Below are 22,988 nucleotides of genomic sequence, written 5' to 3' on the forward strand. Positions count from 1 at the left end.
AAACTATCGCGAGATTTCAGACGCGCGTGGCGTCATTCGTACGTGAAATGCAAATCAGCCTGGAGGAACAAATTTTGGATTGATTTGGCCGATTTTATATTTAATTTGATGAATATTAATTATTGCTTTACTTTAAAGGATGTTACCTTGTTTTATGAAAATAAAAGCAATAAGGATCTAGAATTTATTGTTAACCTTTTTATTTTATTAGCAAAATTTCACATACATAAACAAAAATTTCTTAATTCATCTCCTATGTTAAATATTTCTGTGAAATGTTTAAAATGCTATGATACACTCTTCGATCCCCCTGGTATTTTGTAATATTCTTATTTGTTAAAATTGATTATGAGCTATGCTTTTATGTATTATTTACTTTTTCTTTTGTCTTGTTCGTTTATATTTTTCTGTATGTTAACTTGTTCTAAAATAAAAAATCAGCCTGGAAGAATGTTTGATTGATTCCAAATAGATTCTTAATTACTAATAAGATACAAGAAGTTTCCTTTCGAATGATCTATCATCCTGTTAATACTTTCTTAAAGAAATATAAACAAGGTATTGATACAAACTGCTCTTTTTGCAAACAGCACCCAGAGACTATAGTGCATTTATTTAGGCACTGCTAAAATTGTTGTGGAAAAACCTCTCTTTATTTGTTATTGAGAATAAAGATTTTACTTTACTTTGGGAAAATGTTTTGTTTGGTTTTGTAAGTTCAAAAAAAGTTCATTTACAGAAAAATAAATTGTCCTTAATTAATCTTGTTAACAAAATTTTATATACATAAATGTAAATTTTCAAGTCAGAAGTCATTGTTTTATGTACATACAGCACTCCTTTGAGACTATTTCTAATTCTTGTAATAATAAAGCTTTAAAAACTGTTGAAATTTGTAAACTGTTTAATATTTTCCTTTGAATACAATGTATTTTATTTTATACCCCTGTCTTGTAATTTATTTTTGTTATAACTTTATTATTATTATTTAAATTTATTTTTATTATTATTATTATTATTTTGTATTTTTGTGACTGCTTTTTATTGTTTGACAAAAAAAAAAAAATCAGTCTGCACGTTTATTGCTATAACTTACTAAATTTTACCTTCATAAATTTTCAAAGAAAATACAAAATTTTTAATTTTCATAAAAATGTTGATGTATTTGAATTCTTAAAAAAAAAAAAAAATTCACTTGTGTAATAAGTTTTAGTTCATTTAAAACATTTCATAATGTAATAATCCACTTATAATTATATTGTTTAAAATATTTTGTTTGCTTTTATTCGTGTAAATGTTACCTTTTCTGGTAATTTTGTTTTGAGACTGTCTATATATATATATATATATATATATATATAAAAAGTTAGCTTTTTTTTTTTATCTTGGGGATGTCCATTGTTTTTTAGCAATGCTCATTTTGGTCAAAAGAAATATATTTTACTGTTGCGAAAATTACATACTGAACCTAATTTAGTAAACAAACAAACAAACAAAAAACTGCATATGTAAATTCATATAATAAAATGAATACAGGTTAAAGCTGTTTAATGGTTGAAAATGATTTTAGTAGTTTGCTGATAGAATATATTTATATTGTTACACATTTGTTTCTTAATGTGCATTATTTTTTAACATGTGACAACATGCCCCAATATAGCACTGTTGAGTTAAACTGTCACAACAGGTAGCTGATTGTTATCTGAATGCATGCTTGTGCGGTCACTTGTTTCACAGCTATTACAAAAAATACAAATAATAATAAATAAATATATATATAACATATAATAATATATGTTATTAGATCAAACAGAATTCACAAAATTTATTCAAGTTTTTTGTTGTTGTTTTCAAAACCATTCTAGAGACAACCAGCACTTTTGACACAAATCGTTGTAACTACTAAAATAACTACTGATTCTCCCATTTACCATTTAATAATTACATTATTAATACACCATATTCACATGGTCCTGTAAGTACTTTGAAGAGTACTGTAATAATACCATTACGCTTTTTCTTAACTATTTTCCCAGTTTGCTCATTCTCACACCATAAAGGTATATTTATTAAGTCAAAAAACGAATGGAATGTGACTCTTTTCCAAAGAGGATTCATATCATAATTTGAAATCCGTTTCCTATACCCCCTAATTTTTTTATATGTTTAACAGGATTCCAAAATACACAAACAGAAACCCGAATCTTTTATAACACATAAATGATGTTCACCAATACAGACTCCTGTAGTGTTTGTAGCGCACGCATTCACGCCGTGTGCATGTCTTTAAATAAGCTCGCGCGCCAGGAATCTTCTGCCGTGTTGAGCGCGCGCGGCGTCTCGCGCAGCAGAATCAAACGAGATCATTTAAACACAGACACATGTTCCATTTTCAGGTAAATGTTTTCTTTCTTTACAAAGTGTATGTCGAAATGGCTCTTGTCAAGGAGATTTAATCTGACAAGTGCTGTTGAGAAGATTTGCTCTCATATTTTGATGGAAAATCGCGGCTTTGTTTTACGACACTACAGTTAGCGAGCTAAAATTGTTTGTGAGGCCTAACCATCAGTTTCCTCTGGTGTTAGGATTGAACAAGATGTAAAAGCTTCTTGAAATCTGTAACAGCCACCTGTCCTTAGCGAATACCCGCTGTTTTGAGTTTAGTGTGGCCCAGATGTGTGTTATTAAACCTTTGGCATTGTTAGCATGTTAGCGAGGCCGTGCTAGTATTACGTCAACCAACCGAGGCAATGGAAACGCACTGGCATCGCTTTCGTTTTCCAAGCTTTTTTATTTATTTTGTCACTCTGAGAGTGATGTTTTCAGGGCGAAAGAGTTTCTGTTAGATTTCTTGTTTTCTGTAACGTTAAAGGTTCCTGTACTCAGCATTGGAAACATGTAAAAATCGTTTCTAAGGCGCGATGCATCTTTTTAGTTGTTAAAAGACCTAAATAATTAAGATTAATGTCTTCTACCACTGATCATGTTGGTTTTTGGTGAGCACAAGGACCTGTGCGTGTGGCTACAGCATCATCTTTCCATAGGACCACTGTTAAGTTAGATCCACCTACTTTTTTATGACATGTTGAAATGTGTATATTTAATCTATATTGCTTCTGTGTTATTTTGCAGTCTTTTGACGATGACTGCACCCTGGAGGAGGAAGGGTTGGTAGAGGAAGATGAAATTGACCAGTTCAATGATGACACTTTCGGTGCAGGGGCAATTGGTAAGTTTTTCTCGGCAATCCTTACACCTGGACTTATGAATTTACTCAACAATAAATCTACTATATCACATTTGTGACCCAGGACAACAAAACCAGTCATAAGAGTCTTTTTATTATTGAGATTTATACATCATCTGAATAAATTAGCTTTCCATTGATGTACGGTTTATTAGGATAGGACCATATCTGGCCGAGATGCAACTATTTGAAAATCTGGAATCTGAGGGTGCAAAAAAATCAAAATATTGAGAAAATCGCCTTTAAAGTTGTCTAAATTAAGTTATTAGCAATGCATATTATTGATCAAAAATTAAGTTTTGATATAGATTTACGGTAGGGAATTTACAAAATATCTTCATGGAACATGATCTTTACTTAATATCCTAATAATTTTTGTCATAAAAGGAAAAATCGATCATTTTGACCCATATAATGTCTTGGCTATTGCTACAAATATACCCGTGCTACTTATGACTGCTTTTGTAGTCCAGGGTCACACTTGATGCATGGATTTCTGATGCCTCTAATGGTTAAAACTGCTGAAAAACCTGTTGTACATAATCTATTACATGCAACTGATAGTTGGTACTTTTTAGCAAGTAAGAGGCTCTTTAGTGCAATTGTAAAAATGTTCATCTTCAGGTCATGATTCACATGTCTTTTTGCTGTGAAGTCTTTTCTGATTTTTATGAAGTAAACATAAGAATATCAGTTGTTGTGTTAATATTTCACAATTTCAAGCAACTTACACACTATGAAAATTTAATGTTTCTTTTTGGTATAGATAAATATTAGCAAGTGCACCAAATTGCGTATTTTGCTCTGTTTAGGCCTCTGAATAAAATGTAAGTGTAAGTTTCATATTCTCAGAACTGAGTCATAGTAAATGATCTATAAAAGTAAGAGGTGCATATATTTTGTTTGAAGGTAATGTTAAATTTAAAAAATGTTTTCTGACTATTATTTCATGTCTCTAAGTTACATTGGCATATCAGATTGTAACATCAGCTCGTATGTTCCTCTGTAGATGATGATTGGCAGGAAGAGCACACCCGCCTCGCAGAGCTTGATGAGCGGGTACGAGACGGAGTGCATGGAGCGAGCGACGCCTCCTCCGTTGACCTCCCTCTCACTGGCAGCAATGCCCACTCTTCGGCCCTCCCTCAACCCTCCTCTTCCTCCCGGCTTTATCCTGACATAGATAAACGGGGTGGCGGTGACCTGGCGGAGTCGCTGACTCGGCTCATCTTTGGCTCGGATCCTGCTATAGCTGGAGTAGGCACCGCCAGGTCGGACAGAACTCACTTTCCTCCTCAGCCCTCAGCATTAGCTGAACAGTCTTCTCTGCTGCTGCTGAGCTACCAACAACAGCAGCAGCGCATGCACAGAGGGCCGGCTCCTCTTCCACAGGTTTGTGTGATTGTATCAATAAGCGATTATTGATTATAATTAGTTTGTAAAGCTATTTGTAAACATGAAAATGCCATCATCAGGGTGTGGACTGCAGCAGGTAACTTTAAGAAACAGGTATTTTAAGGGTGTGGCGATATGTTACATGTTTGCCACATGAAAAATAGCGTTGCACAATTAATTAAAATAAAGCAAAAATAGTCTAATTATTGAATTGCAAAGACTGATTTAATAAAATATATTCGCTATATAAGTGAAGCACAGTACTGTTCTTTTACATGAGTAGCTCATGATCCAGTGTTTTCAACATGTTGAAATACAATTTCTTAGATACATTTTTACATTAAAATTACAATAGTAATATTTAGTTTTAATATTTTTATTTAGTAGTAATAATTAATTGTCAAAGAAACTAAAGGTTTTTTTTTTTTTTTTTTTTTTTACGTTTTAATGACATTTTTTATCAGACAAACTCATTTTTTTTAAGTTATATAAAAGCATAGTACATTTACTATGTGTGCATATAATCATAACACCGATATACAACAGGGTCTGAAGCCAGGACTTATTAAACAAATGTGCATATTTAATTTGAATTTAATTACAGAAAATTACAGAGAGCCCTCTGTTGGAACTTGATGCATGTTTTATATTCTTTGGATTCAGTTTTAAGGAACCTACCCTCTCAAGTTTGACCTTTATAATAAAGGGCAATGAGCATTTGGGAATTGCCGGTTCGATTTACATTTTCTTACCTTGATTTTATGTTTAGTCTGCCCTAGGGGTGGGCGATATGGAAAAAATATCAGATCACGATTTTTTTTAGAAATATTTTTTAGAAAATTCTTTGTCATGTTGGTTTTACTATTTTGGTTTTACAAGTTGTCTGAGCATTACAGCCAAACTAGAAAGACAAAGCCTTTCGAGGTAACAAAAAAAAAGACATGGCAGATATTTAGGCCAAAGTGGGCGAAGATAAAAAATCTTCGTCATTATTTTATCTTTTTTATTAAAAAATAAGAACAAAGATACACATGACAAATACATATATAATCTATAAATAAAACAAACAGTGCTTTATTTTCAGGTACAATAGGTGTATTTAGCAGGAGCATTCAATGAAATTGAATGAAGAAATATAAAAATAAAACACTACATAGACTGATTCCTTAAGCAACTGTATTAAAGTTTTTCAGTCAAGAATAATGAGTGATTTTCTGTATGCAACATGTGAGTGAGTAAATAATGACAGAAATTAAATTTTAGGGTGAACTATCCCTTTAATGACAGTCGACAGCATATTTAGTGTCCTGTCCCTTTAAGAGCTGCACGCATCTAATATACAGGCACGCATCCATTTCTCTCTTAACTATTTACTTTAATTTTAGAGATAACCAACTGAGTCTGTATGTAAACCTTGTGTGTTTTGATAGTATTAGCGCAAAAGATAACTTAGTTGAGTAATCAGACGTTGTTAGACGTTTTAGTGCGCGTGCTTCAGGTGTATGCGCTCAGAAAAAGCACGTCAGACCAGCGCGCGAATTAAAAATGTAACCAGCAAGGCTTGTATGCAAATAATGTACTTTTGCGATCGTGAATAAGTGCAGTGTCCTGTCAGAGTAACTCTACTGCTGTATGTCGTGTTGTACAGTAAATAGAGACGGAGGCCAGAACTGTATTTGACATAATGTGTGCTGTTGCACGATACTGAGATTTCTTCAAAAGCAGAACGTGGAGACATTTTTATCGTCCACGATCAAAAATCGTCATATCACACACCTCTAGTTTGCCCTATATGAAAGAATCTAGTGTGCACTAAGGTGGATAAAATAACATTTAAACATATGTAGGAGCCTTCAGGTAAAATTAGTAGTATGCTTGGCTTTATTTTGATACGTAAAGTCGTCAACTAAAACCATATGGATTCGTCTCTGTGATATTTATCTTACAGCTCTTGAATATTCAGTATAAACGACCAATATTTCCCTTTTTCTCCCTCTCCCCCCCCATAGATAAACACTCACAGTATTTGGGAGAACAGTATGGGCTTCAGTCCTGTTAGTTCTGGACTAGTCACTCAAAAAGAGGTAAAGCACTTTTGTATATAAAAAAAGCTTTCTTAAGTTTGCTTGATTGTCTTTCTGTGCTGTTCTTCTAAACTTCTTGATTAACTGCTCAGGACAACACGCTTATGTCCATTATCAAAGAGGTGGGGCTTCCTAATCGGCCTCCCGCACTCAGCAGAGAAGGGCGAGATTTATCCGAAAGGGTTCCGCCTCCTCGCTCCAGCTCACCTGTGATTGGAAGTCCACCTGTAAGGGCTGTACCTATTGGAACACCTCCGAAACAGCCCATGAGTCAAGTCCACAATCAACAGGTAAGATGTCATCCGAAATGCATTCAAATATTTATATTTAATCATTTAGCAGAAGCTTTTATCCAAAGCGACTTACAAATGAGGATAATAGAAGCAATCAAAACCAACTAAAGAGCAATGATATGAAAGTGCTATCACAAGTCTCGGTTAGCCAACCAGTTATTTAATGTATTAAGTAAAAGTGTACTTGAAAATTTAGTATTTTTTTCTAAATTAACCTAAGGAATGTTGAAATGTTTGTATTTAATATTTCTGGGTGATGCAGTGATTTACATTGAATTAAAGTGGTTCATTGACCTTTCTTCTTTTTTTCAGAATAATCATCCTTCAGCCATTCACGTGAGAGCCTCTGTGCCACTACGCTACCCGTCTCACTTCCCTGAGCGTCTGTCCCCTAACCACCTCCTCAGCATCGCTGTGAGTCCCAGATCAGTTCAGAATCAGTCAACTCCAGCAGCCTGATGGTGGTGCTATAATACAGTGAAAAAAGTGAACAAATTTCCACACTTTCATGCCTGTTTGCTAATGCTCGAGGAGGCTCTCTTTAGGGGACATCTAATGTCTGCCTTGTAGGGCTGCAGCGATTAGTTGATGTCATCGATTGTGAAAATACATCGATTAGCATGGAATGTGCCGACGAGTCGCACCTTTAGCCACGCCCATTGCGCGAGCCTGCAGTTACCCCTACTTAAGACTGTTTTTCCTGACATGTTTAACACAAAACAAGGCTCTAGAGCCGAAGGTAAAGGCTAGTATGGCAATATTACTTCATAGAGCATTTTATTATACAACCGTCAGAACCGCATATAGCCGAACTGATGCCTTTACATTGTCAGGATTCACAACGGCATTCAAAGCTGCACTGAATGAACGGAACAGCACGGGACATCGAGTTGCCTATATAATCATGAGGGGTTTAATTCACGCACAGAGACGGAGGAGGAGAAATGATTCGCGTTCATCTTAAGATCCTCTGGAGCTGCCGTCAGTGCAATAATAAAAAAAAATAATCGATAGATTAGTCGACGATAAAAATAATCGTTAGCTGCAGCCCTACTGCCTTGCTTTTGGGAGGAAAATAGTCTGGTTTCATATCTATTTTGAACAGTATTGAAATGACAAATTATGATAAACCCTTTTTCTGCTCTCTCAGAACTCACCGTTGTCTCATTCTCCATTCCCTGCTGGTGTTGGTCCTGTTCTGTCTCAGATACAGCGAGCCCAACTGCTCAACTCTCAGGTATTAGTATATACCATTTAATAAGAGTGATTCTAGAGCTTCCAGCATGTCCTAACCATAGAAACATGACAAACTTTCTTTCTATCTTGTGCTATGCTCTTCCGGTTGGTCAGTTCCCACGCGGTCCAGCTCCCCCATTATTACAGGGAGGTGTCGGGGGTTTCAGGCCGTTCTTTGGGCAGTCTGGTCCTAGAATGGGTCTCCATGGGCCACCTCTTGGATACGCACCCATCCGACACAACACCACACACCTCCACCCGCAGCACCGTAGGATGCTCAACCAGAGGATGCAGAACAGAGGCTTGGGGTGGGTACCATCTGTCCTCTCTCTGAATGAAGCCTCACTTTGAATTGTCTCATGTAAATGTTTCTGTGTCTCTCATACGCTCAGTGATCACGTCGGAGGGAGAGGTGTTGGAGACAGGAAAAACAGAGATCCTTACAGCAATCTGATGACTCAAAGAGAGAAGGAATGGGTAGCAAGAATCCAAATGATGCAGCTTCAAAGCACCGATCCATATCTGGATGACTACTATTACCAGGTAATCACTCTTTTACCCATACTTACCCAAGACTGACACATTTCAAAAGAGAACCTTATTTTTCAAAGTTTTTAAAACTATTTTAGACTTTTAGACAAGGCTTGAAACAGAGTTTGTGTACCGTCTAGTTATTTTGTAAAAATATTGTGTAGATAATTTTATTGCTGGCTAATGATGGCTTTTAATTCTTGTTTTGCAGAATTACTATGAAAAAATGGAGAAGCGTCAAGAACGAGACAGAGACAACAGGAAGGAGCACACCACCAAACTCATCACTCCTCAGGTGGCTAAACTGGAGCACACCTATAGGCCAGGTAAAAAAAAACAACACATGGCAAAATGACAATACAAAATGCCTGTCTTAGCATTCTTATAACTACAAGCAAACAAAAAATGTATATTTTGCAAGCAAACTTAACATTTAGTTGTTAGCGATTTAATTATGCATTTCTGTCTGGTCTATCATTTCTATCTGTTCAAATGGTCTAATACTCTGATTGTGATTTTCACAGTGCAGTTTGCCGGCTCGTTAGGAAAACTTACTGTCTCCAGTGTGAACAATCCAAGGAAAATGATTGACGCCGTGGTGACCACTCGCAGTGATGACGAGGTCAGCACTCTATTCCCTCACCCTTTTACATAGACAATTCTATAAAACCACTTATGATGCTGTTTTTCAGTAGCCCCTCGCTGCAGAACAAAGATCCAGGGGGCGGGGTTGGATCCACATCTAGGGGGTGGAGATTGGTAGGTTTAGGGGTGGAGATGGGTGTGTTCAGGTATCAGGGGGTGGCGACGGGTAGGTTCAGGTACACGTAAGGTTGGAGGAGTTGGATCTAGATCCAACCACGCCCCCTGGATCTTGTGTTCTGCAGTGAGGACCATCTCCTGTTTTTAGTTACTTATGAGTGGACCCATGCAAACATGCAAAAAAGAACTCAACAGATTCTTTTTGGTCCTAGTAATGCATTTTTCTTCATGACTAGTTTATTCAAAAGGTTCATGTTATTGTTGTACCGTTTCTTTGTACCAATGTTCGTTCTTTTGTCATTTTCAGGAAAAAAGAGAAAAGCAAGTGTGGAACAAAAGACGGCAAATCCTTTACACTGTGGAGAAGGTAAGAATGGAGTGAAGTGAAGCTTTTGTAACCGTAGTATTTTTGATTAAGGTGATTCAAAAATATATATGTATGTATGTATGTATGTGTATATGTGTGTGTATGTATTATTATTGTAGTCCTAATTTTGGGCTCAAGACTAGGCATTATTTCTACTAGCTCAGTCAGTTCAGTTGTTCAGATTTTTTATTTTCCCTGCTGAATTTTTTTTTTTTTTTTTTTTTTTTTTTTTTTTCTGGCCACAACTAAATAAACACAGTTTTCAGAAAGTTATTGTTGAGCCCTGTAATTAAATCAGTATTCCACAAACTATACTAAGTGTAATATGCAATACAGTAATAACCTGTAAATTTTATTATGCAGATGTACAGTCTACTATTAGAAGTGCAAGACTTTGAGAAGAAGTTCTTGCAGACCCCTGAGCACCAAAGAGATGCCCTGCTAGAACAGCATAAAACCCACACGCTGCAGCTCTACAACTCCCTCCGAGAAAAAGAGTGGGACGACCGGTGAGTGTGACAGGAAGAGCCACACGAGTAAAAGCACATGAACTAACCTAGTTGAGAGTTTTATAGTTATGTTTTTAAATTTAGATTGTCATTTAGCAGATGCTTTTATCCAAAGGGATTTAAAAATGAGGACAATAGACGCAATCAAAATCAACAAAAGAGCAATAATAATGTAAGTGCTGTGACAAGTCTCAGTTAAACTAATGCAGTACGCAAGGTTTTTTAATATAATAAAAAGAAAACAAGTAGATAGAATAGACAAAGAATGGAGAATGCTAGTGTTAGAGGGTGATTTTTATCATTTTAAAATGAAAATAAGTAGTTGGAGTAAAAATAGAATAGAGAGAGCAAGTGTTAGAGGGTCAAAAGAAGATTGAAGAGATGTTTTTAGCCGTTTCTTGAAGATGACTTGGGACTCAGATTTAGTTGGGCAGGTCATTCCACCAGGAGGGAACATTTCATGTAAAAGTGATTTTGTGCCTCTTTGGGATGGCACAATAATGCACTGTTCACTTGCAGAATGCAAGCTTCTAGAGGGCACATAAGACTGAAGTAATAATTTAGGTAAAGAGGTACAGAGCCAGTGGTGGTTTTGTGGGCAAACATTAATGCCTTGAATTTTATGCGAGCAGCTATTGGTAACCAGTGCAAATTGATGAACAGATGTGTGACATACATTCTTTTTGGCTCGTTAAAGATTAATCTTGCGGCCGCTTTCTGGATTAATTGTAGAGGTTTGATAGAGGAATTCCTTGTAGAGGAATTGACTGGAAGACCTGCCAAGAAGGCATTGCAATATTCCAGCCTGGACAGAACAGAAGCATGTTCCGAAGAAAGGGCCTGATCTTCATGTTGAATAAAGCAAATCTGAAGGATCGGGCAGTTTTAGCAATGTGGTCTGAGAAAGTCAGCTGATCATCAATCATAACTCCAAGGTTTCTGGCTGTTTTTGAAGGAGTTCTGGTTGATGAGCCTAACTGGATGGTGAAATTGTGATGAAACGATGGGTTTGATGGAACCACAAGCATTTTGGTCTTGGCAAGGTTGAGCTGAAGGTGATGGTCCTTCATCCAGTTAGAAATGTCTGTTAGACAAGCTGAAATGCGAGCAGCTGTCGTCGGATCATCAGGATGGTATGAGAGGTAGAGTTGAGTGTCATCAGCAGCATAGCAGTGATATGAAAAGCCATGCCTCTGAATGACAGAACCTAGTGATGCCATGTAGACAGAGAAGAGAAGGACTGTAACTACCAATTATTTTCATAAACGATTAGTTGGCCGATTATTTTTTTTCGATTAATCAATTAATTGGATTTTTTAAAAAGAAAAAAAATTTTTTTTATTGACAACCCATTTCCACCGCCTGAAATTGGACGTGCACTGTGGGCAGACCCGATTAATCGATAATGAGAGAAGTGGTCCAAGAACTGAGCCCTGAGGCACCTCAGTAGCTAGATGTTGAGTCTTGGACACCTCAACCCTCCAAGATACCTTGAAGGACCTATCTGATTAAACCTAACTTATTTTTAAAAAATAAACAAGCATGTTAAAACAGCATAGTTTTGTGCTGTAGCCAAGAACTGTGTGAAGTCACTGATATTGGTATCAACTATTAGAAGGTTTGTGATTTGTAACAGACCTACTTTCCACCCTTCTGCAGAGTGAGCGATGAGCAGTGCTTGATGATCATGTCTGTGCGTAAGGGGAAACGCCTCATCTCCAGACTCCTCCCCTTCCTGCCACAGCCCCAGGCTGCTGCTGTTGTCATGGGAATAGCCAGGAACCTTCCAGCTCTGGCCAAGAAAGACAAACAAGACCAGGTACAGTCACAGACGAGTGGGTCTTTTATGCTTTCAGTGAAGTGAATGAGATGTGGCAAGTTCTATATGTTATGATTAGCACTAGGAAAAAGGAGTCAGCTTAAGTTTTCTCATTTGCATGTTCTCTATCGTAGGTACTGTGTTGGTTGGTAGAGCCAGTGATGGCAGTAATCCAGTCCATGTCGAGTACCTCTCTCACTGATCTCCTTCAGGAGCTGCAGGGCAGTGAAGGACAGCTTCCCCTTGTGCTGCAAAATAAGGTATCCCTGTCAAATTTGATTTTTTTTTTTTTTTTATAAATGGCAAACTTGCGCAGTCTCCTCTGGCTTTTTGTCGAACTAAACCAATGATAATTCAGTAATGTATGTGTTGTGTTTGTCAGTTTGGCGTGACGTTGCTCTATCTGATTCTGAGTGAAGGCGAGAGGATGCAGAGCTCTGATCCCAACTGTCAGCTCATGGACGATAACCGCTGGTGAGCATCTGTCTGTGTATTATCTATTTCCCCTACAGGCATGCTTGGTATTCATGTGTGAAAATGACTAGTGTTGCAGGATTTCATCATGATTCATAGGGCTGGGTTTTGACATTTCATTATTCGATTCTCATTCACAAGCTTTTGATTTGATTCAATATCGATTAGTTTGGATGTATATCAGGTACACATGCCAAATTTTCTCATGGAAAAAAATTATCTGAACTAATGCTGAAAAATATACATGAGAGTCAGTTGGTACTACATTACTATAATCTTGACTGGTATAACTGACTGATATTTTTAGGCTGTACAACTGCTTAAATTACACTTAATTTTTTATAATAAAAGTTACAATTACTTAATATTTCTACTTCAATTTGTTTTGTTTTTTTTAAATGTAAGCATTTAAATGGTGGCTGTCATAAAAAAATAAACATTGTAGAACAGTAAAGAATTATAATGAATATATTTTGTGGTGCATATATTTAGCAAAATGCCCCTCTCTACAGTTTATTTTTCTAGTTGACTGTTAGAATTTGAGTAGATGCAGTCTAGTTGAGAGATGGAGCACAAAAAGTGGGTACCCAGGACCAAGAATGATACAGACACATGTAGTGTAGTTCACTCAAGGTACAAAGCTTTATTGTGAGGGTACATTATATGGGTAGTAGAGGAAGTGAAACTTTCAACTCGGCACAAATAAAGGAAAAAGATTTGTATAACCAGTTAAGGAAGATAACATGTCCCGTGACCACGATGTAATTCTGCATCCTTAGGAGGTACAGAAGAGCATAGGGTGTGCGAGAATCTAGAACCGGATGTCTTGCCTATCGAAACATCCCTGTGCCTTTATACAGAAAGTTTAAGAAGCTACTTAATATTGCCTTTTAGTCAAGATGTATTCTATTACATGGCAAGCTAAGAGGAACTCTAGTTAGACATATTTACATTTCTCTTTCTGAGTCTACATGTTCTTCAGGTTCCAAATGAGAAGTATGAGCATAATCCTCATAAGTATGAGTAATGAGTTTATGGTCATCGAATATGTTTTTTTCTGAGGTAAATGTGACGTTATGTGACATTGTTTACAAGCCGCTATATTGACGTCTTTGCGGGGCTGAAACGCTGATTGATCCGATTACATGAGACAGGATATGGATTATAAAGTTTTAACTTGCCTTCGGATGTTTAGTTTATTTTGTGCTGAAACTGGTGTTAAATTGGAGGAGATGATCAGTTCAGTGAGGCGCTACAGCGATCTGTCACTCCAGATTAAACCGCGCCAAAATGGCATTTATTGTTTGAATACTGAAATACAATGGACACAATTTGAAATCCGTGACTTCATTTCATATTTAGAGTACCAAAGCACAATGCTTATTGCAAATTATTGTATGGGAGGTGCCCTTCAATGTTCCGTCCATTAACTGAAAACAGGCTAGACTAATCGTTTCTTGGGATTTAAGAATAGATTTTGTTCCGTAAAAATGAGAATCAATTAAAATCGAGATATCAATATTTCTTTTTACCCAGGTCTGATTCGATTTGTCCTGTTCTTCATACCAATTTTTTTCATTCTGTTTCCAGGACTGAGTTGGTGTTCTCTGTGACGCGGGAGCTTTTGAAGGTCCCGTCCTCTGCGCTTTCATCACCGCTGTTTACTCCTCCAAACCTAGTGTCACTGTTCTCTCGATATGTGGACCGGCAGAGACTCGAGCTCTTGCAGGAGAAGCTACAGTGAGTTTGTCCTCTAAAACTCAAGATTTCAAATGGATATAACACAATAGAACTGTTCCATATTTCTAACTATTCTATTTTAGAGCAAGTAACATTTATGTGCATTTCAAATGTTAGTTATTTATTTGTATATTTAATATATGCATGAATGCTTGATTAAAGTAAGCATTTTTGCAAATATATAATCACAAATATATCATATCGACCAGTCCTGGAATGTTTGGACATTGACTTGACATATTGAGATTGACTTGTCTTCATTTTCTTTTCAGGATCACAGCCCTGTCCAGGTAGAAGTGACCTCAAATGTGGCAGTTGTTGAGAGACTATCTGTTAATGTATTTGTGAATGAGCAGTTTTATGTGTGATATGTATTGGAGGGTGAGGCCAGGTCACTTTTCCTTTCTCGTTATAAGAGTCACAATAGATAAGAATAATGACACCTGTAATAAACTGTTGTCCATAGGTTTGTCAATAAAGGCGATCAGGTATATGTATTTTAGCTTCCATTAGGGTCAGCTCTGAGCAGAAGAGCCAGGAAAGGGGCCGCAGCGTGTGGCAATGGCTCGATCATGACAACATCCAACCTTATTTATAGACATAGATTTGAGGAGAATTTTGCTGTACATTAATATCTTAATTTTCTTATACGCTGCAGCTTGCTGTATGTTTGCAAAAGAGTGACTGTGCAAGTGTGTCTGTGAGTTTAAACAAAGGTATTCTTCATTTTTAAATATCTTGACATGATGCCTGTGATACACATGAAATTAAAACTTTCTATTATACAAAGATTGGTGTATTAGTGTTTTGATCTTAGCACACCTGGACATTTCTAAGTGAACTTCCTCCCGAATTCTCATTGCTATATTGCATATTTTACATACTAATTTTCCTTAATTAACATTCTCAATCTTTTTTTTTTAATATACTTTTTTTCTAAACACCTGTACGACACATTTTTTCATGATGTGTATAAAGGTGACAACACTTACCCTAAAAAACTTATCCTCATCCAACTTTATGTCCCAAGAAGTGACAAATATTAAACATTTACACCACCACCATAAACAAGAATCATTCTTTTTTTTCTATTTTTCCTTTATAGTGATACTTTCTTTTTATTTTTGATTTGGAGGTCTTAATTTCTTTGTGCAGAGCAGACTTTGTAACTTTGAGAGAACAACTGTATCATCTCATACACTGATTCCCTTCAAGGTCTTAACTAGTCAACAGGAAATTTCTGTCCCTTTTACTAAGACCTTGAAAGTTTTCTCTTCATGCGCTGAAACAAGCTGATTTGTAATGAGAGCTCATGAGGATCCTTCCAGCCGTCTTATCAGCTGACCTTCCTGATGCACACGTTTTTATAGAGCATTCGCTTGTACTGTAAGTGCATTTTTTATAACCCAAATTTTGCCTTTCAATAGTATTTCTAATTTGAATTTATTTTTAATTATTTTTGTGATAATCAAAAAAATGTCACAAATACTGTCAAATGAACTCTGAATATAAATTTAAAATCATGGCTTATTGAGGCTTTTCACACTGTTTAGGTAACCCTGGATCATTCTATAAACCCTGCTAATGTGTCTGTCTTCTGGTGTCATTCACTTCCAGATATTTTTACAAGACCGCTTGTTTTGCATCCATTTTATACTTGTCTGTCTAACCGAAATTGTTAATTCCAGTTCTTTATTGGCAGAGATGGGCAGTATTTCAATTAAATGTATTTGAAACACGTATTTTGTATTTTGCTGGGGGGGAAAAATCTAAAGTAATGTGTAATTAAATACTTTGAGAGACAGTATTTTCTTTTTGAAATACTCAAAATACATAAGTAGGCCTAGTTCTTTTTTTTTTTTCTCAGATAATACAATATCTTTCTTCAAACACACAAAAAAACACTATTTATGCATGCATTTATTTAATACACCAAGCATTTACATTTACTTGCATCAATATATTGTGTAGTGTTGGGGTTAAAGAGTATGTTGTGTATAAGTCATTTATCTTTCTCTTTTATGTGTATCTAAATGTTATGGCACGGTCTGCTGCACTTGATTGCTTGAAGAAATTGTATTTTCACATTACAAATTACTTATTTTAATGAAATACAATTCTCACAACAGTTTTTTTTGTATTTTAATTAAATACATTTGATGAGCTTGTATTTGTAATTTGTAACTAAATGCTCTTTGATGTAATTGTGCCCATCTCTGTTTATTGGTTGTGCCTGTCTGGTTTGCCACAATTAATTACTAGCTGGTCCATTTTTAATGGAGGAATTTGGTCAAATAAGCCATTTAAAAAAAAAAGCTTTTATTCCGCTGCCTCCTATTGGTTGGCGGTGGTCACATGAGACATTCATCACAGTTGTTTACATGTACCTGTCATATTCTGGAAATCACCTAAAGTTCATAGAGTTATTTAAGTTCACTGGTACTGGAAACCATCAGTACTGCCCAGGATGTTAGTGGTGCAAAAGTGGTGGTTTCATAACCCGCTTCTAAATGAATAGTGTGAATCGTTCTTTTACCCGGTGGGAAAAACCCTGCTTACTGAGATTTCACTCAATCTGCCCAACTAACATAAGGTCTCTATAGCAGAGTGGTTGAATAAACATATATAGTGCTGCTCTTTTACAGCAAACACCCTGACAAGACGGTTTTCTCTTTTGCCTGCATTTATTCACAGCTGAAAGTAACAGCGACTCAACGACCAAAAATCCCATGCATGTTTAAGTCAAAAGAAAGCACAAAAATACTAAGGTTACATGTTTACTTCATGACAAGTTCAGTCTGTAGATGAGCACATCTTTCTGTTACTAAGCATATAAATGTTACTGTTCCGCTAATCCAGCTAGCACTTGTTTCAGACCTTGCACATGTATCTCAGAGACTTTCCCTGCAACTTTTCCTCCCAAATAATTTCAGAGTATGGTACAGCTACAGACACAGTTTCGAGATGGTGTATCAGTATCTGTGGAAACATCGCAAGTTGCTTCCAACATAGCCATCTGGAAAACTAGGTCCTGATAGCCAACGGTCTGCAGAAAGTCTTCTAGATTCTGGAATGATTTGATGTTCTTCAGGAGGCTCCTGGAGATATGAAATGTGGCGTATGGATCAAAACTTGACTGATCTTTGTGCGTGGTCATGTAAATTTTCCCAAACCTCTGCTCTCCGTGAGCGGTGACAATGATGCGGTCTGCGTTGTTGTGGTCTTGCTGGTAGGTGTTGTGTGCCTTAATGTAGTTTGGCAGCATATCAGCTCCTGGTGAATTCAGATTGCCCAACAAGTAGTAGGGAAACTCCACATCTGGAAGAAGTTTCTTTTTATGTTTAGTGAATCTATTCTCAAAGAGGTGAAAGCCGAAGACTTCCTTCGCCGGGTCACATGCCAGAAACATGTCGTCGTCATTAATCCAAATACAGTCTTTAGCAAACCAGTACAAGAGCTTGAGTCCATGTCTGGGCCAAGGCTGACCGAATCCACACTCTCCTAGCTGGGATATAGTTGTGATTTTTTGCAGCATGGGCTTCATCTGATGGAAAGATGAAAAGATAAACAATTGTTAGTTATTACATAATAATGCATTCATTACTTAAAAATGTAAGGGTTTTGAAGCAGGTGTTTGATAAAACATTGTTTTACTTTCTGCATTCTACATATTTTTCTACTTTGTCTGAGCACAAGTAGTGATATGTAGAATAGTCTCATCCTTATCTCTTTGACCTCAAATTCAGCTCTACACAGTCGTCTCTGCACACACATAAAACTCTGCAATGCCTTAGAAATCTTTGCACATCAGACATGATGCAGTAAGCTTTAAAGGGTTAACCTGAGTCTTTGTTAACATTTGACAAATTCCCTTTATAACAACTATCCCCGGTTCTAAATTTCAGAGCTTTATAAATGGAGAGGTTACTAATGATAGTAGCATGCTTAAACTTCATCACACACGACTAATCTCGCAAGAGTCAAATCAAAAAGTTACAGCCGAAATAACTTTTTGAGTGCAAACAGAAAAAGAATAATAAAACCCAAAGGCTACTGTACCTCTGTTATCAAATATCGTTGTAGTTGCAGAAATCTCTTCTGTGTTGCTGTTTAGCTCGCCTCAGCAGGAGTGGGGTAGAGGAAGAAGAGAAGCTCAATTGGGAAGGAAATGCAAGCAAATGAAAGTGGGTTTGTCTTTCTTTCTTTTTCTTTTTTTAAACGTTCTGGTTTCCTCTAACAGTTGTTTTGAGTGCCATCATCCGGTATAACAAATACGATCCAAGTCAGCTAACTGATCAACTGTTAAATGGTGCAGTTGATATTATTTCCACTGAAGTTAAAGTTAGGCACATTGCATTGTGGCATGCTTTATTTCTATGGCTGTATATTTCATCAAAAGTACAGTAAGAAAAAAAAAACTGTAATACCATGCAAATTGTATTGCTATTTGAAATATATTTTAAAATGTAATTTATTGCCGTGATCAAAGCTGAATTTTCAGCATCATTACTCTAAGTGTCACATAATCCTGGAGAAATCATTCTAATATGCTGATTTGCTGCTCAAGAAGCATTTCTGATTACGGTTTAAAACTGTTTTTGTTGCTTTTTGTGATACGTTTTTATTTACAGGAGTGACTGATGATTAGAAAGAAGAACAGCATTAAAAAACATCAATTAACTTGTTAAAAGCCCACGATGACGACATTGAAGGCACTGCATGAACTTACAGTATTTGTGACCCTGGACATGAGGTCATGAGGGTCAATTTTTCGAAATTGAGATTTAAACATCATATGAAAGCTTAATATATAAGCTTTCCATTGATGTATGGTTTATTAGTATAGGACAATATTTGGCCGAGATACAACTATTTGAAAATCTGGAATCTGAGGGTGCAAAAAAAAATCGAACTATCGAGAAAATCACCTTTAAAGTTGTCCAAATGAAGTTCTTAGCAATGCATATTACTAATCAAAAATTCGATTAAGATATAATTATGGTAGAAAATTTACAAAATATCTTCATGGAACATGATCTTTACTTAATGTCCTGATTTTTGGCATAAAAGAAAAATCGGTAATCTATACAGTGTATTTTTGTCTATTGCTACTTAGGACTGGGTCCAGGGTCACATTTTGGATAAACAGGAATGTTTTGTTTTAACTACGAGTGACTTTGGGTCCAGACTGCATTGCATAGATAACACAAAACACACACACACACACACATAACACAATGTCAGTAACGAAAGTGTAGATTACGGCGCTGCTTGATCTTAACTTGGCCTATGAAATCTGATCATTGCAGCAATATAATTTAGCCAAATATAACAAAGGATACTGCACCTGACAGCTCTCATGCTCTTATTCTTCATATCTCTGTTAGTGGGCAGAAAACAAGTCAAACCTCCTTCTGTGTACGGAAACTGAAACTGGATTTTTACGTATTGTTCTCAAGGAAGAATCATTGAAATGTTTCTGTGCAACTAAACTACACAAGACTCATGAATGTCAACCTAAAGTTGAGTAAGAAATAACAGGGCATTGTTTTAATAGGATACAATGCATTATACCTGCAAAATACGGAAATGCATTGTAAGTGTGTCTGGTGAAAATAGTCAAATAAATTAATAAACAAACCATTATTAGAGTATTTATAAGTGTCATGCAAACCAACTGTTATACTGAATATTATAAACTGACATCTGTATATGTCACACTTTATATTTCTGTGAATATTTTATATATAAAGCTAATTTCGTACACATCATACACTAACACATATGCAGTAAAGCAGCTCTAAAAAGAGGACAAAAGTAAACAGTCTATAGTTCAGTTAAAGTCAGTTCATCGTTGATTCAGTGATGTCATCATCCAGCTCAGTTCCCTTCAAATAGCGTCTCTGCAATCAAGTCATTAATATTCCCAAAAATGAAGTATCCCCAAATAAACAAGCCAAATGTGACAGAAATGGAGAAAAAACGTTGGTAGAAAGCAGGCTCAGTCGGGGAGCCAGACGAACCATCGTGGTCTTTGCTGAGGTTTTGTGCCAATGGCCGTATAGTTGATGAGGCCTGAATTGGGGGAAAATTTCAAATTCATTTTTATTTCAACTGCAATTAACCAATTAAAATTCTGGTACATTCATTATTCATGCAATAGTCAAGTGTTCACAAAAATAACACCTGCATTTATTCCACAATAGTGCACACATCAGGGCCTCCATACAGACAGAGTCTGGTATGGCAGATGGAACTAGAACTAATTTATTTTTATTTTTTTATTTTTTTATTTAATGGGCCACCCTTTGTGCAGTGTGAAGACCAAACCAAATCTCTATGTTCTCTTCTGAAAAATGAATGTGCACCTCTGTCTATAACATGTCATGCACAAAGGAGCCTTTTCATTGAACACAAAGAAATGAAGTTTATTGAACTTAATTGCAATGCTTTAAGTAACAGATTGTAATAACAACTCGATCAAACTGAGTAATGTCAACAGAGCAGAAACAAATCAGATGAACGTAATTTTACTAAGTTAACAGTGCATTATCGTTTACAGTGCATTAACCTGGCTTAATGCGTCAGTTTATGGGCGTCGGAAGCAAAATAAATACGGGTGGGTCCTCCCCCAGAAAAAAATTACTGGAGTATATCATGGGATCATATAGCCTAATCACCCACCCAGACAGCAACATAGTTTTGGCCCAGATCCGGCCCACATGCGGGCCAGATGTGGTCTGGATCTGGGCCGACACTGCTTGCTGTCTGACCCCGACGATTTTACTCTGAGTACCGGCAACATGTCAGAAGTGTCAGTACGCACAAAAAAGTGCAGGTACTCTAAAGACTAAAATATAGAAGTGCCGGTACCGGTGCATACCGGCCCACTTCAAGCACTATAGTGATAAAAAGAGCAGGACGGTTAATGAATTGTAATGTCTTATAATGTCACTCTAAAATGTAAAATAATTTAAGAATTGTACTTAATGATTTATACTTAATGAATAGACAAGTTTACATTGTTAAAAAAACAAAAAAACAACACACACACACACACACACACGCACACACGCACACACACACGCGCACACACACACACACACGTCAATTGTTTTTGGAGTTTTATTAATACAGTCTCTGTATTTTTCAAAGAATAAACACAAACAAATACAAATACAGAAAGTAAATTACTGTAAATTAAGATATTGATTGAGATGTGATGTGTAACCAAATATTCAGATTAATATCAATATTTATATTGATTCTTATAGTTTTAAATTTGGTCCTTCTAAATCTTAAAATGTATTTACATAATTGCAATGAACCATTAAAAAGTATGCTGATAAACATGCCCTCAACATTGCATTTCATTCTATATAATATTGAATGTGTTAATAAATGTTTCATTTCATTTAAATAAGCAACTGACTTAAATAAAACAAACTACAACATGAATTTTCAAAATTAGCTAGAATAACAAACAGCAGTGGAGGAAAACTATATTTTCATTTTGACAATGAATAGACAATAGCAGCAATAATAAGCAACAGTATCAGCAGACCACAGCAAATCAGTGCACCGCAGCATTTCTTACTCTGGCAGGTGTTTGTCTGGTTAAGTTGCACTGACTGAGGAATGTCTATGGAAGGATCCGAGTGCTCTCTGAAGAATTCTTCACGGCTCAAGTCTTGAATGTCCTGTATGAGTTCAGTGCTAATACTCTGACAGCTGTTAGTCTGAGCTGACTCATGCATGTCTATGGGTATATGTGAACAATTCATTTCTCTGAGGAAGTTTTTACGGCTCAACACTTTAATGTTCTTCATGAGACCAATACTAATGCAGTAGGTGTGATTCTGGTCAAAGTTGGTCTGATCTGAGTGCTGTGTTACATAAATCTTCACAAATTTGTTCAAATTTGAGGAAAAGGAAACAATGATGCGATCTGTGTTGCTGTTCTTTGACTGGCTGTAATTCTTAGTGACATATTTAGGCAGTGAGCCAGGGGTGCTCAGGTTGCCTACTTTATAGTATTCCAGGTGTCCAGTGTCTGGAAGAAGTCTTTCCCTATTATAGAATCGATCAAAGCCAAAATCTCCATTTGCAGGGTTGCAATTGGCAATCATATAGCCATTAGAGTCAATCTGAACACAATTATGAGCAAACCACCACAACAAGTTCAGACCGTGTCTGGGATGCGGCTGACCAAACCTGGTCTCTTTCAGATCAGACACGTCATACAGGGTTTTAATGTCCATGACCATTCTGTTGGGAAAAGAAGTGCACTTTTTTAATTACAGAAAACTGCAAAATATAAAACCAAGAAGGAACATTCTTCACCAGATTCTGCAGAACTGGAACATAAAATTCTGTAAATCCCCTGCCATTTACATGTTTATTTATTTAATATTTTGGCTAATTTGATAGTGTTTTCAGTAATAGTGCTAAAGATTTTAAGCAGCAGATTTTTTTTCTCTCAAAAGCAGCACATTAAAGTCTGTTTTGTCCTAGAGTGACCAAAACCAAAC

General features: G+C 36.3%; 2 protein-coding genes across 2 annotated transcripts; one reads left to right on the forward strand and one right to left on the reverse strand.

Annotated features, from left to right (window-relative positions):
- Nucleotides 1-2,304: 2,304 nt before the first annotated feature.
- Nucleotides 2,305-15,522, forward strand: LOC306874391 (protein PAT1 homolog 1-like). The gene is made up of 18 exons (XM_079424404.1): nucleotides 2,305-2,396; nucleotides 3,133-3,229; nucleotides 4,257-4,639; nucleotides 6,652-6,726; nucleotides 6,819-7,016; nucleotides 7,332-7,433; nucleotides 8,170-8,256; nucleotides 8,370-8,563; nucleotides 8,648-8,798; nucleotides 8,998-9,112; nucleotides 9,311-9,408; nucleotides 9,856-9,915; nucleotides 10,279-10,424; nucleotides 12,084-12,243; nucleotides 12,378-12,503; nucleotides 12,626-12,717; nucleotides 14,308-14,457; nucleotides 14,730-15,522. The coding sequence occupies exons 1-18, from the start codon at nucleotides 2,382-2,384 to the stop codon at nucleotides 14,749-14,751; spliced, it is 2,271 nt and encodes a 756-aa protein (XP_079280530.1). The 5' UTR covers nucleotides 2,305-2,381; the 3' UTR covers nucleotides 14,752-15,522.
- Nucleotides 15,523-16,769: 1,247 nt separating this feature from the next.
- LOC306874392 (uncharacterized protein) lies at nucleotides 16,770-18,556 on the reverse strand. Its single transcript, XM_079424405.1, has 2 exons — nucleotides 18,517-18,556; nucleotides 16,770-18,001 (listed from the first exon to the last, which is right to left on the reverse strand). The coding sequence occupies exon 2, from the start codon at nucleotides 17,999-18,001 to the stop codon at nucleotides 17,387-17,389; it is 615 nt and encodes a 204-aa protein (XP_079280531.1). The 5' UTR covers nucleotides 18,517-18,556; the 3' UTR covers nucleotides 16,770-17,386.
- Nucleotides 18,557-22,988: the final 4,432 nt, after the last annotated feature.

The sequence above is a fragment of the Barbus barbus genome (genome assembly GCF_936440315.1).
Source record: "Barbus barbus genome assembly, chromosome: 8".
Classification (NCBI taxonomy): Eukaryota; Metazoa; Chordata; class Actinopteri; order Cypriniformes; family Cyprinidae; genus Barbus; species Barbus barbus.

Excerpts from the sequence above, each read along its gene's own strand:
- LOC306874391 (XM_079424404.1), top strand. Across the intron at positions 4,640-6,651 it reads GGCCGGCTCCTCTTCCACAG|ATAAACACTCACAGTATTTG; the intron begins GTTTGTGTGATT and ends CCCCCCCCATAG. Across the intron at positions 7,434-8,169 it reads ACCACCTCCTCAGCATCGCT|AACTCACCGTTGTCTCATTC; the intron begins GTGAGTCCCAGA and ends CTGCTCTCTCAG.
- LOC306874392 (XM_079424405.1), bottom strand. The coding sequence starts at position 18,001 with ATGAAGCCCATGCTGCAAAAAATCACAACTATATCCCAGCTAGGAGAG.